This window comes from Schistocerca cancellata, chromosome 4 (genome assembly GCF_023864275.1).
Source record: "Schistocerca cancellata isolate TAMUIC-IGC-003103 chromosome 4, iqSchCanc2.1, whole genome shotgun sequence".
Lineage (NCBI taxonomy): Eukaryota > Metazoa > Arthropoda > Insecta > Orthoptera > Acrididae > Schistocerca > Schistocerca cancellata.
The window spans coordinates 174,902,266-174,918,957 of NC_064629.1; the positions used below are offsets into that span (position 1 = coordinate 174,902,266).

The window sequence follows — 16,692 nt, forward strand, 5'->3', positions numbered from 1 at the left end:
AGAGAGGGGGTAGAGGGGTAGTGGTGGTAGAGGGGAGAGAAGGGGTAGAGGGGATAGAGGGGGGTTGTGGTTGGTAGAGGGGGTAGGGGGATAGAGGTCGTAGAGGGGGTAGGGGGATAGAGGTGGTAGAGGGGGATAGAGGTGGTAGAGGGATAGAGAAGCGTGAAGGGTAGAGGGGATAGAAGTGGTCAAGGGTAGTGGGGATGGAGGGGGTTAAAGGTGGAGGGGGTTAAGGGTAGAGAGGGTTAAGGGTAGAGGGGGTTAAGGGTAGAGGGGGTTAAGGGTAGAGGGGGTTAAGGGTAGAGGGGGTTAAGGGTAGAGGGGGTTAAGGGTAGAGGGGGTTAAGGGTAGAGGGGGTTAAAGGTGGAGGGGGTTAAGGGTAGAGGGGGTTAAGGGTAGAGGGGGTTAAAGGTAGAGGGGGTTAAAGGTGGAGGGGGTTAAGGGTAGAGGGGGTTAAAGGTGGAGGGGGTTAAGGGTAGAGGGGGTTAAAGGTAGAGGGGGTGGAGGGAATACAGGGGGTTACAGGTAGAAGGGGTGGAGGGAATACAGGGAGTTAAGGGTAGCGGGGATATAGGGGTTAAGGGTAGAGGGGATACAGGGGGTTAATGGTAGTGGGGGTAGAATGATTACAGTGGGTTAAGGGTAGAGGGGGTAGAGGCCATAGAGGGGGTAGAGGCCATAGAGGGGTAGAGGCCATAGAGGGGGTAGAGGCCATAGAGGGGGTAGAGGCCATAGTGGGGGTAAAGGCCATGGGTTTAAGGGTAGAGGGGGTCAAGTGTAGAAGGGGTAGAGGGCATAGAGGGGTCAAGGGTGGAAGGGGTCAAGGGTGGAAGGGGTCAAGGGTGGATGGGGTCAAGGGTGGATGGGGTCAAGGGTGGATGGGGTCAAGGGTGGATGGGGTCAAGGGTGGATGGGGTCAAGGGGGGTAGATGGGGTCAAGGGTAGATGGGGTCAAGGGTAGATGGGGTAGAGGATATAGAGAGGGTGTAGGGTAGAGGGGATATAGAGGGTGTAGGGTAGAGGGGATATAGAGGGTGTAGGGTAGAGGGGATAGAGAGGGTGTAGCGTAGAGGGGATGAAGTGGATTGAGGGGGTCAAGGTAGAGGTGATAGAGAGGGTGTAGGGTAGAGGAGGTGGAGCGGATAGAGGCGGTCAAGGGTAGAAGGCGTATAGGGGATAGAGGGGGTCAAGGTTAGAGGGTGAAGAGGGGTAGAGGATGTAGAGGGGATAAAGGGGATAGCGGGAGTCAAGGGTAGAGTTGGTAGAGGGGACAGGAGTGGGGGTAGGGGGGTAGAGGCGATAGAGGCGGTAGAAGGGTTAGAGGGGCGTCAAGGGTAGGGGGGTAGAGGGGTAAGAGGGGCGTCAAGGGTATAGGGGGTAGAGGGGTTACAGGGGCGTCAAGAGTAGAGGGGGTTGAGGGGAGTCAAGGGTAGAAGGGGTAGAGGGGTTAGAGGGGAGTCAAGGGTAGAGGGGGTAGAGGGGTTAGAGTGGAGTCAAGGGTAGAGGGGTTAGAGGGGGTCAAGGGTAGAGGGGGTGAGGGGTTAGAGTGGAGTCAAGGGTAGAGGGGATAGAGGGGGTATAGGGGATAGAGGGGGTCAAGGGTAGAAGGAGGTCAGGGGTACAGGGGGGAGAAATGAGAAGGGGTGAGGGGTATAGGAGGAGAGGGGGAGGGTGTGTAGAGGGGGAGGGTGTGTAGAGGGGGAAGGGTGTGTAGAGGGGGAAGGGTGTGTAGAGGGGGAAGGGTGTGTAGAGGGGGAAGGGTGTGTAGAGGGGAAGGGTGTGTAGAGAAAAATGGGGGAGAGGAAGGGGGGGGAGAAAGAGGGGGAGAGACAAAGAGAGGGGGAGACAAAGAGAGGGGGAGACAAAGAGAGGGGGAGAGGGGGAGACGGGGAGAGGGGGAGACGGGGAGAGGGGGAGACGGGGAGAGGGGGAGACGGGGAGACGGGGAGAGGGGGAGAGGGGGAGAGGGGGAGACGGGGAGAGGGGGAGACGGGGAGAGGGGGAGACGGGGAGAGGGGGAGAGGGGGAGACGGGGAGACGGGGAGAGCGAGAGAGGGGGAGACCGAGAGAGGGGGAGACCGAGAGAGGGGGAGACCGAGAGAGGGGGAGACGGGGAGAGGGGGAGAGGGGGATACGGGGAGAGGGGGAGAGGGGGAGAGGGGGGGTGGTGGTTAGTGTTTAACGTCCCGTCGACAACGAGGTCATTAGAGACGGAGCGCAAACTCGGGTTAGGGAAGGATTGGAAAGGAAATCGGCCGTGCCCTTTCAAAGGAACCATCCCGGCATTTGCCTGAAACGATTTAGGGAAATCACGAAAAACCTAAATCAGGATGGCCGGAGACGGGATTGAACCGTCGTCCTCCCGAATGCGAGTCCAGTGTGCTAACCACTGCGCCACCTCGCTCGGTAGGGGGGGGGGGAGGGGGAGAGGGGGAGAGGGGGAGACGGGGAGAGGGGGAGAGGGGGAGACGGGGAGAGGGGGAGACGGGGAGAGGGTGAGAGAAAGAGAGGGTGAGAGAAAGAGAGGGGGAGAGAAAGAGAGGGGGAGAGAAAGAGAGGGGGAGAGAAAGAGAGGGGGAGAGAAAGAGAGGGGGAGAGAAAGAGAGGGGGAGAGAAAGAGGGGGGGAGAGAAAGAGGGGGGGAGAGAAAGAGGGGGGGGAGAGAAAGAGGGGGGGAGAGAAAGAGGGGGGAGAAAGAGAGGGGGAAAAAGAGAGGGGGAGAGTAAGTGTTTTCTTTTCCCCTTTCTCTCTGCCATGGTGATGTGCACATGTTAGGGGAAAGGGGGGTTTTCAGTTCCCCCACAGGAAGATCGACATCCATGATATTATCTTCATCATCGTAAGGTACCAGTACTTTCTTTGGTTTTTTTTTCCTTCTCAGAGATTGTTGTGTTTGGACACACAATGGTGGACAAGCTTTCAGCTTCTTGTCAATATATACTTTTGTTTAGAAGACCCATTGGTCTCAGAGGAGGTTGCCATTTGCAAGGCCAGCTGCAGCGACTTATTTGGGGCCAATTCTTTTGTATCAATTTGAATTCAGTTGTTGCTATTGGTGGCCAGTTATTTTCAGAGCTGATGCAAAGGATGTGGCGAATGCTGGAAATTGCAGAGCCTGAAAGGCTTTCTTAAGGTGTGTTTACACTTGTGCAACTTTCCGTGCACACTAGGTGCATGTTGCACAAAGAGGAAGGAAGTGCATGCATCGGTGAAAAGTCTTGCATGCCTCTGATTTCTGCACACAGACCACCATGTGCATGTGCAGGAGTCTCCCCATCCCAGACAGGGAGTCACGTGCAACACTGGTGCGCTCGTCTGTCATTCTCCTTATTTGGTGCTTTGTTTTAATATGTCCAATTGTTAAAAGATACACTTTCTCACACAAATTCAAATCTTCTTTTGTGTTAGCACTTTAGCCGAGTGCTCTAACGAGAAACACATAGAATTTGAACAGTATTTGTGTATTACAAAGACAGAATAAAATCAATTAACTGTCTGCAGTGCCTTACACATAAGAGCAATCTAGAAACAACAAAGGCAAACCAGAACAACATAAAAAGCCTCTGTTTGTATTTCCAAACAAAATATGTTTTAGAAGAGGAGTGATTTTGGATCATTTGATGTACCAAAGCAGTCCCGGACACTTTACAAGCCACTTTAATTCAGTCATAACTTGTGTGGAAGACAGGAAACAAGGAATGTGTTCCAATAAAATCCTTTCTGATTTGCAAATGGTATTGGAAACCTACCAGTGGTACTTCTTCACTTGCCACCAGCCAATCCTTGCACGTTTCAGATCCATATACTGCAGAAAATGTCTCTCAAAATGCTTTACAAATTTCATCTCCAATTGCATCCCACTTAGCCAGCAAATCAAATCCATCACCACAAAATGTCCAGATGTTTTAGACTCTTTCTAATGGTTCACTCTACAATCTCTACATGTGAAGCAAAAATATTCATTCACAATAAAAACTGAAGGGCATTACAAGGATCTTGCTTTTATGGTTGTTACATTTTTCTTAACATAAAGTTTTCTCTTATTTAGATGGATGGTTGGTTGATTAATGGACCAAATTACTAGGTCATCAGTCCCTTTTTGCTCGAACAGACAGGTCTACATAACAGTACACCAGAGATGGCCTACTGCGCAAAATCCAGGGGAAGAAAACCCAAGGCCTACCATTGGTCAACAAAGGTGGGACAAGAAACACAAAAGAAGAAAGGGAGACAGAGGAAGAAAGGCACGCAAGGTGCCATATCTAGGGAACAACCAGAAGCCCCTGAAAGCAGAACACAATGTGGGGACATACATCCCCACTTCACACCACTTACCAGAGGTACCACACTCAGAAATTCAACTAGGAAGCACTAGCAACATGGACAGGGCAAGAGGAGCACAGGTAGACATAAAACAAAGAAGTTAAACAGACCATATGGGAGGGGGGGGGGGGGGGGGGGCAAGTAAGGTGAGGGCCCGGTTGGACCACCAAGCCCAGACAGCCACGGCAGGCTCTGGACAGAGGAGGCAACAGAGTGTTCTGCCAACCCCTTAGCAGGCCAATAAAATTAAATGGCCCTCCCTTAAAGACAGTGGTAAAAGCATCCTTCACAACTAAAACATAAAACTATGTCAGCCTTGAGATATCATCCCCCAATGCCACAGGCAGCAAGTCAGTGAGATAGAGAATCTGCCACAGGGCAGCCCATATGACCACAAGTCAGCCAAGTATGGCCGATGCCGAGCTGAAAAAGAGGATGGTAAAATCCTTGCGAGACACCTGTATGGAGAACCTCCACAGATTCATAGTCCCCTTTATCACTTGTAGTTATTTTGGTGAAGTCCAGAGTATGCCATTCCAAACTCCAGATCCCTAGGACTTGATTGGCTTTATACCGATCGGAGGCCTGTGTCCAGAATACTGATCTCAAGAGCCAGCTTACTCGTAGCCAGTTTTGCCAGGTTATCAGCGAGTTCATTCCCTGGTATCTCGATGTGTGCAGGGTCCAGACGAAGGACACCGAGTTTCCACATTTTTCAAGGACATACAGGGAATCCTGGATAGCAATGACAACAGGACGGCAGAGGTAACAATGATTGAGAGTTTGCAGACTCTTCAAGGAGTCGCTGCAAAAGAGAAAGGACTGAATAGTGCACAAATGGATATGCTCTAGAGAATTATAGATGGCTACCACCTCCGCAGTGAAAATACTACAGCTATCTGGCAAAGTTCAGTAAGTCCCGCCTGAGTATAAGCAAAACACATGTGTCCAACAACATTCAACCCATCAGTATAGATTATTTATCAACTCTGTGACGCGTCAAGGATGGAAAAAATTTGGTGGCAGGGGGCCTTGGGCTGAACCGAGGCTTTCAGACCTCGTGAAAGGTAAAGACGACAAAAGATGCACCATGTAGGTGCAGCGGCAGGGGAGCAGGTCAAGGGTGCCATGGTGTCGGGGGCGGGGGGGGGGGGGGCGGGGGCAGTGCGCAGTGGCAGGGTGTGGCAGAGGGGGGGAGTGGGGCTCGGCGGCAGGGGGGAGGCGGAGCTCGGCGGCAGGGGGGAGGCGGGGGGCGGGGGGAGGTGGCAGGGGGGCGTGGCAGGCGCTACTCTGCGGGAGTGCATTAATCCGCAGGCATGCCGCAACTCTTGTGGGGGCCCGAGCATGACTTCAGGGGGGAGAGCCAGGCACAACTTGGTTGGTTGGTTGGTTGGTTGGTTGGGGGGGGGGGGAGGCAGGTGCGGCCACAGCGGAATGCCAACCTCGACACCAGGGGGGGGGGGAGAAGGATAGCGGCAGCAGGAGCACTGGGGGTTGAGGTGCAGCAGAATGGATGGTGGGGGGCGAGGTGATGCAGCGGGGGCGCAGTGGGGCGGTGTACACGCGAGGCACGGGGCGGGGCAGGCTGCGAGGATGGTGCGCGGGTGTAGGGGGGTGGAGTGCAGTGGTGGGGACGAGAGGTGTAGTAGTAGCAGGCGACGAGGGGCGAGGTGTGCCAGCAGTGGCAGGGTAGGGGCGAGGGGCAAGGTGCACCAGCAGTGGCGGGGGGAGGGCGAGGGCAGAGATGCGGCAGCAGGGGCGGAAGAGAGGGCGAGGGGAGAAGTGCGGCAGCAGGGGTGAGGGAGAGGGCGAGGGGAGAAGTGCAGCAGCAGGGGTGGGGGAGAGGGCGAGGGGAGAAGTGCAGCAGCAGGGGTGGGGGAGAGGGCGAGGGGAGAAGTGCAGCAGCAGGGGTGGGGGAGAGGGCGAGGGCGAGGGGAGAAGTGCAGCAGCAGGGGTGGGGGAGAGGGCGAGGGGAGAAGTGCGGTAGCAGGGGTGGGGGAGGGGTGCTGTGGGGCTGCATGGGGGATGAGGTGCAGCAGGGATGGTGGAGGGACGCTGTGCAGTTGCATGGGGGGGGGGTGCTGTGCTGTTGCGTGGGGGGGGGGGGGGGGTGCTGTGCGATTGCATGGGGAGGGGGCTGTGTGAGGTGCGGCAGCAGGGGGTTGGGGCAGGGTGCAGTGCGGCATCGGGGTGGCGGGGCGAGGTGTGCGCAAGTATTGTGTATTATATACGAGGTTTGTTCAAAAAAATTCCAGAAGTTTGTCCACAAACTTTTCTACATTTACCATTTATGGAGCATGGGGTACTTCAAAATACTCTCTTCTACACTCGAAAAACCAGTCCAAACGCCGTTTCCACTTCCAGAAGCAATCTTGGTATGCCTCCTGTTGACTTATGCAAAGCACCGTCTGGGAATTTTCTTGTATCCAGTCTATCATTTCAAATCTTTGTTCTTTCAACAGGATTTCCAAGTTTGGAAATAAAAAAAAAGTCTCATCACCAGCAACATTTCTCTTAAGGAACATCTCGTTCTCATCAAAAAGCTTTTGACAGATTGTGGGGCGGAGGTCTTTCTGGTCTTGACTCATAGGCTGTGGGACAAATTTGGCTGCAGCATGAATCACTCCAAGATGACGGGTAAGGATTTCATGATATTATCCAACTGAAACGTTACATTCTTCTGCAGTCTCTCAGTCAGTCTTTGATTGGCACGTACAATTTCGTTGAAGTTCCAGACACCAACGTCATCCGCAGACATCAAAGGCGTCCTGAACAAATGTCACCTCTAACTTCTGTCCATCTATTTCTGAACCATGTGAACCATTCGTAACACTGAGTATGGCTTAAGCACTCATCACCGTAGGCTTCTGGTATCATTTGGTGTCTCTCACTGAAGTTTTTCTCGGGTTTCACACAAAATTTACTGCCATCTCAAAATTCGCAAACTGTGCGAAACAATGTTCCACTCAATACACTACTGAACAATACCTAACAGACATACAATGAAATGTCTGGCAGTTATTCATTGAACACAGGTGTGTGCAGGGATGCCAACTGTAACTGACTCCAACACACTATTGGCATGAAATTACGAATGTTCCAGAATTTTTTCAACCGACCTTGTACATAACGATTGATATCTCTACACAGTCAAGCTCTGGGCAAGAGTGTGTACACCATGGCTGAAAGGGACATTATAAGTATGGCACAAGTGTAGAATGGGAGGGAGAGAGTGGACAGTGGCAGAGACGTGCACGTCGAGTCTCCAAGGTGAGTTTAAAGCAAGGGGTAGGGCAGGTAGAGAGGCACGTGCAGCGTCAGTGAGAGGTGTGTGAGCTGGAAGCTCTAGTTGTGTTGTTCGCATCTGAGAAGTTAAGTTCTATCTGGTGCATGGAAGGGGGGGGGGGGGGGGTTTCAATTAGAAACAAATAACTAATCCTTAAGTTGAGCTATGCCCCCCCCCCCCCCCCCCGCAATGTAAAAGTGTGATGGACAGTGCGAATCTCTGCCTTCCATAATGATGATTGCAGAATCAAGTGACTGATGTACTGAGTGATGTATTTGTATTTGGCCAGAAAGAGGAAGACAGAGTGGATGGGGCATCGACATCTGCAGGTGTGGCAGAGGTCCTCAGTCCTGCTCGGTCCCCAAATGGCCACTGCCGTACTGGCAGAAATCCCTACATTGTGCTGTGATCTTGAACAAGAGCAGGAAAAAGATTACAAGTTAAATGCCTCTGAAAGGAGTTTAGTGAGTGGTGCCTGGTGAATGGGTACAAGATGGAGAAAGGGATACTCTGAAATCACACTATAAATGATGGCAAGATGAAATCTGCCTACCCAGGAGCTTCGTGCCAACCGTTTTTAGATATTTTCTGCATTTGCCATGTGGTGGGTGCTTGGACATCCATAAGGTGTGGATGAAAATTAGTGAGGATGTAACATGCTATGGTATGACAGCCAAAGTCCAGAAACTAGTGGGTAGGTACCAGGAGTGTAATCAAGGGAAGCCCAATATCTGTCTCTTGCAGTCCACTCGCGAGTTCCACTCCTTAGACAAATTATTTATAGATTACCTTGGCCTGCATTTTGCACACCAAGGATAGTACTAGTTTTGTGTTCATAGATAACATTTATGGAGTTCATATGGGACCACAACAGCAGTAAATGCTCAACATCTATCAACCATTTTTTCAAGCTTTGGTCCACTCGGAATCTCAGTTAGTGACAACATGCTGGCATTCACTTCACAAAAGTACTGGGGGTTCTGCTTCAACCACAGAATCAAGCACAGAACTACCACACCTTACTACCCTCAACTTTCATTTCTGGAAGTTGAACTCTGCCCTCATCATCTATCATTTTGGCTCACAAAGAATGAGGAACAGATCACTGAACTGGCTTAGCCCCGCATTTAACACTGATTGTCACGAAGCATACAAAAAGATCCAGCCAAGTTGATCTTCGCACTTGAGATCACCACCCCATTGAGCAATCTCTTGTCCTTTAACAACCTGCTCCCAGAACATGTTGACCCTGACAATCCGAGGATTACGTGGGAGGCAGCAAGAAAGAACTTTATTCTCACCTGTGGGCTACCTAGTTGAGGACCTCTAGACCCCCTTAAGTCAGCTCAGGCCTGGTGGTGGGGTACAGAACCATTAGTAAGTGATGTACCCCCTTAACAACAAAATTATCAGGCAGCATTTCCTTTTTAGATTGTTTCATTTACAGTGCAAAACCTCATTTATTATGACTTTTTGGTTGCAAAATTAACTAGCCTGAGAAATCTGTAGTATTTGCATCACCCCTCTCACGTCTCCACACGGTACCCCACCCCCTACTCTGTGACCATGGAGGGCAGACCGTGGTTGCTGCTCAAAGGCCCACACTCACCTTCTGCTTGTGGAGTTCAGTGGCTGGGAAGCCCTGACGTAATGCCTCAAACAGTAAAGTACCCTCAAAACCAGTTTTAAAAGAAAACAGGAGTAAACAGAAGTATGATGCAGTAGCACATATTCACATGCAGCATTGTTTGTAGCACAAATTAGTGCCAAACAATATAAAAGAAATTAGACGGTGCCATTTCTTAGTGCATGCATTGAATGGCTTCCTAAATAACTAACTCCAATATAAACAGATTCAAAGCAGTATTCTACTGTCCAAAATCAAACAAAGGGTGACTAACAATATTCAGACTCAAAACAAAGATAACTGTAAAATTTGTTTACATATAGTTACTCACCTGCATAATCATCTCCACAGTGTCTGCAGAAGCTGAGTATGATATTGATGTTGTGATGTTCTTCACGGTCCATATTCGTTAACACTGTTAGAATGTTGCCCAACAATGGTAAACCTTCTTTATGTGTGAATATGCCAACACTAATAAGTTCAGCATAGAACCTCAAGTCAACACGAAGTTTGGCCTGATTTGCTATCTACAAAAGAAAGAGACAATGCAGTGGGTAAAAAAATCAGATGTTCCACACTTATTTTACAAAAATTTATACAGAAGCCAGACTAGCATCTATAGCATACCACAAAAACCACAAATAAAAACCTCGAAACAAAAAGAAGACGGAAGGAAGAGTATGATTTAACATCCATTTGATAATACGGTCTGGAAACAGACAACACCTTACATGAGACAATGATGGGGATGGAAATTGTCCACATGCCTTTTAAAAGAACCATATGACATTAGCCTTAACTAATTTAGGATGGGGTTGACTTTATGGGGAAGTAAAGAAGAGAAATCTTGCAAAATCAAGTCACCAGTAATGACATCTCTTTCAGCCACTCTCAGCTCTTGTAGCATATCCTATTTGGTTGGTATTCCAGATGCAAAAGCCACTAATTGCATGATAAATGAAACAGATCATTGCAAAAAAATCGCCGCACCCATACTATTATAGTTAAAGACTTCAATTCTTTTTAAAAAAAATAATTATTTACTTGGTATTAATGGCTGAAATCTGTGATTATGTTTCACACCTTACAGTCTTAAGTGAAATATTGACTTAGCAGATTTGGCACCTGATTTATGCTGTTAAACAAACATTTGGTTGAAAAACCTGCTACTAGCAGCGTCCATCCACCGCTCTGGAGTCTGAAGATGACTCTTTCATAGAGTCGAAACCGGTCACTCACTCCAATAAAAAAATATTGCGATCAAGACTGTTTTAAATTTAATTTTAACAATGGCTGTAGCTGACATTCACGATTCTCCAAGATGATGGGCATCTACTCCTTGGCATGCATAGGAAGTGAATAGCTCAGGCATCAGCAGTGACAGCCTTATGTTAAGTGTGTGGAGGGTGGGAGGTTCAACAAAAATGGTATATAATTACACCATCATATCCGATTGGCTACAGTGTTGTCTTTGAAGCCCAACACTGGTACTGTGCGCAGATGATCTGTAACACTGCACACAGTTTGGTTTTGTTTAAGGTGTCCTTCCCCAGTTAGTCTACACAACAGTAAAGTTGGAAAATGGTCAAACCCAGAAGGGGACCAACAAATTACTTCAGCCAAAACATGGTGAATAAAAGAATATTCCAAGAAAGGAAGAGTAGGAAGGCTAGCAAGAGACAAGAGTTTGCACCACACAATACCAAGTACATACTGAAGTAGCTTGGGCCCCAACCCTCACCACACGCATACCCACAAAAGAGTCTTGAGCCCCCTGAGGGCTTGCAAGAACTGGACTTCAATTGCCCCAAGATGCATCCCATAGTTTCTGTTAATTTGTGCATTGATAGCCTTTACAAAAAAAGGGGGTAGGGAGATGGGAGAGGGACTATGTTTCAAAAAAGATAGGTAAATTGCTTTTTAACAAGTCCTATGAAGGATTATTGACTTACAGTGCGTGAATTATTCTGTATCAAATGAGAAAGTGAAATTTCTTAGATGATGAAGCATTTACTCCAGCTCTGAAAATGAACCAGCAAGTCTCTGTATGCCAATCTTTTTAGAGATGGTTGCAGAACTCAGCTGTTCGATATAGGATGTCAAATTAAACACCTTTCAGCTGTCAAATTTCCAACCTTATTTTATTTGGGGCCAGTTTCAGTGTCTTACTATGGCATCTTTAGGCAGGAGATGGTTGAAGTGATCACTATAGCAAAAATCTACTAATACCAGTATTCCTGGCCCCTGTTTTGATCACAACTGAGGTAGATTCTTCCTACACGTTTGAAGGGGCCTGAAGATGGCATAGTAAAATGCTGAAACTAGTTGCCAAATAAAATAAGGTTGGAAATTTGACGGCTGAAAGCTGTATAGTCTGACATCCTGAACTTGTAAGGTTTGAACATAATCGCCTAATATAAACACTTTTTTCCCATTTAGGCTGACCTGACTGTCAGAAATACCATATTTATCGAAACATAAGATGACCTTGAATTTGAATATAAGTAACACACTATTTTTAAAGAGGCTCTCAGAGAAAATTTTATTTTTAAGATATTCTCACTAATCAAAATTACAAACTGTTTCAGTGATAAAAGTTAACATTATACCTATCCTAAACTTATGCACTTTATTGACTGTCTACATTTTGACAATACAGGGAGAAAAGAAATAGTTTGCGCTAATTTTTATTTTCACTTCCTTCATTGGTTTACTGTCTAAATCAGCCATAAGTGGTACTACCATTTTTAATAATAATAATAATAATAATAATAATAATAATAATAATAATAATAATCACCATCATCATCACTGGTATCATTATCTGGGATGATAGTTTCACATAATCAATTGAAAGGTGAGAACGGATTAGGGAAGGATGGGGAAGAGAATTGGCTGTGTCCTTTCAGAGGAACCATCCTGGCATTTGCCTGAAGCGATTTAGAGAAACCACGGAAAATCTAAATCAGGATGCCCAGGCACTGGTTTGAATCGTCATCCTCCTGAATACAAGTCCAGTGTGCTAACCACTGCACACCTCACTCGGTTCCTATATACGAGCAGCAAGGAACTTTATCATCTTGGTTGCCACAAATATTTCACTGTTTCTTACAAACATGTTGCGATACCTGAGGTTGTGGTTATAGTGGTACATGAAAACACAGCTGATTCCACAAATACATAGTGGATTTCAGTGGTCTACTGACGTGAGAATGTGACTACGTCTTCTTTTGTTTCTTGCTTCCAAACATGTCATCTGCACACGGCTTTCTCATTGGCTGTATAGAAGCAGCAGCTGACACACCCTCTTTCATTCCTGTTATATCTCACAGAGAGTGTTAACAACATTGATGCATGGAACACACTAAGTACATCACTGGCCCCTATCTAGACTTTTACCATTTCCTGTAGAAATGTATAACATTGTTGAGCATTTGTACAATTTTAAAAGTTATTGAATTCCGACTGCAAATGGAGAGGCAGCTAACTCAGAAAAAGACATAGCTGCCATCTCTTTTTCACCACTACTACAAAAACAGTCTTTTTTTTTTTTGCTATTGCATAATATATTTTGGTAAAATCAATGTTACATTTTGCTCAATACAGCTAATTAACAAGTGTTACTGTGTTTCTGATCACCTTCTCCTATCAATCCAGACAAACAAAAATGCATTGTTAAAACAAACAGCATCTATCCAGTGCATGGAGGTTAAAATCTGTTCTAACCTCATCAATGCAGCTTCATGGTGCTCGTCTTCTCAATATCTTGGGTCTGTGTGGCAGGGGCAACAATAGCCAGTCTACATTATAAAGCAGATGAACAACAGTCCGCCGAGGTGCTCGCTTGTTGTGCACGAAATAAAATAAAATTAATAAAAAATACAAATCCTTGTGAAAGAAACTGAACATATTACATAGGAGTCTATTACACGGATGATAGTCAGATTAGACATTGCCTATGACTGAACCAATGTCAAGAGCACAAACACTAGTGTCAGCAAATTTGTGACACTACACAACCTTTCAGAAACCTTCAAAATAAATGTTCGTGTGATGTCAATTGACACAGCTTCATCTGTGAATGTAAGACAACCCCTAGATTAATTTATTTTACACAACATAAAAATGTTAAACTCAGCAGTAATAGTTTAATCTTCAAATGTAAGATGGCCCTTTTTTTTTTTAATGATGAATTTGGGAAAAAACCTCTTCTTATAATTGGATAAATATGGTAGGGTTCCAGTATCTCAAAGGTTTCTAATTTATAGTAGTTCTCATTAAGTTGTTTCCTCTGTGTTAGCACTGCTTTACAATATTTGTTAATATGGCAGGTTACCAACATTTTACAGGTTACAGTAAAACTTTACAATTTTTTTTTTCCTTTGTAGTCACAGAGGATTCTTTACACTAAGATTCTGCTTTGACATCACTGTACCTGTCCAGAAAAATCCATACTTTTCTGGGTAGACGTTGTCTATGGCTCTCCTGCTGATTGATATGTCACAAAAACAGTATGGGATTTGAGAGTACTCCAGATTGAAACACTTCGTTGTTTTATAGTTTTCCTCCTTAGCTCCTTTTTTTTTACTTTGGAGAGCTTTTGTCTTTCTAATTATTATTGTTTTCTTTTACTCTGCCACCAGTTCTATTTTTTGTATTAAGGTGGACTCATGTCAGCTGGGAGACCCTAACGAGTAGGTTCAGCTGCCTAATTGGAACGGATTTTCTTCCTTCATCCTCTTCCATCTCTCCTTTGCAAAGACTGAGAACTGTGTCTTAATTGTGTCTGTTGAATGAGTCTGTCTGTGTAGTGTGGTGTCATATTTGTGCCGGCCCACAGCCTACTGCTCTCCAATAATAGCACTGAGGGGCTACCAAGCTAAATGTTCTCAACCAGTGAAGAGATCACTGTCATCACTGCACACCCTCAATATGTGACATACAGTGGTGCAATCTGTTATTTAATACTCAGCATCAGTGCAAAGTCTGGCAATTGAGAATTTTAAGCTATCACCTGCACTCTCCTTACTGATGAAATACTGGTGGTGGAAATTTCTTCCACCACCACAGTTTGAGCCAGCTACCTAAGAGCTGAGTGCTACCGTGCATATCAAACTACCATTAAATTTTGAAGACAGTTTACAGCACCTAAGAGCTGAGTGCTACCGTGCATATCAAACTACCATTAAATTTTGAAGACAGTTTACAGCATCCGTTATTTTTGTGAACACTGTTTGTTCTTGCCCGGGCAATGTGAACATTACATATATTCTGTTATTCTACAGTCAGCAACAGCGTTAATGGCCTCTGGCTACGCAACTAGCAAGGAGTGCTGCATTTTCAACTCAGCTGAAAGTGCATAGATAGCAGCTATGTTACGTTCCTGCACTTCGGTAACATGCAGACCTGAATCTGCCTCACATTTGGACAACGAGTACACTGTAAAAATAAGGTCTCTTGCCTGTTCATGAAACACTTGGTACCTTGTAAATACTTCAGCCATTATGACAAAACTTGCGGAAAACACAGAATACAATGGAAATCAGTCAATTGTTGTTTTGTGCATCTAAAACACAACAGAAGTTTACAGAATACCGAATGCGGAAACAGACTGAGCAACAACTGGCTAGCTGCGCAACTGTAGTCTACTGTGCATTCCCACTCCAGGGGCAATAAACTCTATTGTGAACAATAATAATAAAAATAATAATAATAATAATAATAATAATAATAATGAAATTATCATTTTAATGCCCTAATACCATCTGCAAGGATCATTCTTTGTATCTGTCTCAATTTCTAATTTAGCTTGTGCTATCATCCACAGTTTCATTCCTTCATCGAATTTGATCATAACTGTAACAACTATTTTCGGTACAATTTGCAAATTTCTCTCTATAAAAGTTGTTCCTTGACAAAGACTTCAACTACTGATCAGGTTATGCCTTCAAACTCTTGCCTCTAGCCAGTCACCTCTGCAACATTACCATTTCATGAGTCACCGTGGATTTACCGACCGGCTCGACAACTGCAGAAACAGATCTCACAGAACATGGCAGCATATAGCAAACACCAAACAATTCGAACACCCTGCTCGGTACCAATGACATAAAAATTCAGTACCACTTGAAAATCACTGCTAATTTCATGCTTGGCACTTTTGACGATTTTGATGGTATTCCACTCTGGAACAGTCATACTTGTTCTCAGGTATCGGAGTACCAGTACCGTCCTGTATCAAATTGGACAGAACCTATGTAATTTCTGACTATTGTGTATGGAGCAAACAAATTTCACACACAGTGTACACTGTAAAGAGAGTGTGTGAACAAAAATGCTTTCTTCAGTACAGTATGGCATAAACAATTAATTCGGAGCCAAAGTTACAGAACATCCAACAATGGCAACTGCAGTAAATGCCAGGTTACTAGCTGTTTCCTCATGTGAACTACGGGTCAATATTGTGTCACATTCAGCCCCTTTGAATACTTGACATATGAGGCTGCCGCAAATCAAATATGCGACACATGAGCTCATCATTTCCTGTGTGGTTGGTATTCAGATGAATACACCTGCAACTGTCAGAAAAAAGGGGCAAGTCAATTCCAATAGTACGGCAATAAAAATTTTACTTTTAAGAGGACTGTTGATGCTGTCCAGTTAGCAGACAATTCGAAGTGTAACCTTTAAGGCAGTTTCCATTAAAGTTATCCCCATAAATGAAATTACACTTTCTTATCTCTAATCGAGGAGTAAAGATAACAACTGACACACACACACACACACACACACACACACACACACACACAAATATAGAACAACCAATAAGATAAGGATGTATGTCACAGGTACTTTACCTTTTCATCCTTTTTAAGAGACAATACTTTCTGCCAGTTATCCAAGAGAAATGGTCCAAAATCGGCATACGTCTGATGCATTAACGAACACAGTTGAACAGCCGGCCACACATCCACCATTTTCAACTTCGCATCGACCAGTGCCGCCGCTACTTCGCTGACGTACTTCGACAAATTTAGTGTCGACATGTCTCTTAGGAGGGATGGAAGCTGGCTTCCAGTAAATGTTTTCTGAATGAGATATAACACATAAAATTATCCTTTTTCAAATATTTGCTGGTAATGACATAAACAGAAAAAATGGAAGTGTGAAGGCAGTTATAAACAGAGAATGTTAGATATAGGCAGATAAATAAGTGAGATAGCGTATAGGAATGGTGGAGGAGGAGGTCTTATATTAGGATTAAATATCTGTGTCCACAAATTTATGAACTAAAATGAGTGTTTTCACAATACTTAACATTAACATATTTAATAGTAAAATTAGACAGTAGTAGTATTATACATCTCCTTACAAACAGCACATTTGTGTGCATCCATATTTTAAATACTGGTCAATATACAATGAAACTTAGTACTCTTAGCTACTTTTAACAGAGA

At 45.5% G+C, this 16,692-nt stretch overlaps 1 protein-coding gene across 3 annotated transcripts in view; it reads right to left on the bottom strand.

Annotated features, from left to right (window-relative positions):
• LOC126185032 (regulator of nonsense transcripts 2-like) overlaps nt 1-16,692 on the bottom strand; it is a 229,844-nt gene that overhangs the window by 157,907 nt on the left and 55,245 nt on the right. For all 3 annotated transcript variants that reach the window (XM_049927771.1, XM_049927772.1, XM_049927770.1), the window contains 2 exons: nt 16,093-16,323; nt 9,567-9,762 (listed from right to left, as the gene is read on the bottom strand). In XM_049927771.1, the coding sequence (XP_049783728.1) occupies nt 9,567-9,762; nt 16,093-16,323 (427 nt within the window). The remainder of the gene's footprint in view (nt 1-9,566; nt 9,763-16,092; nt 16,324-16,692) is intronic.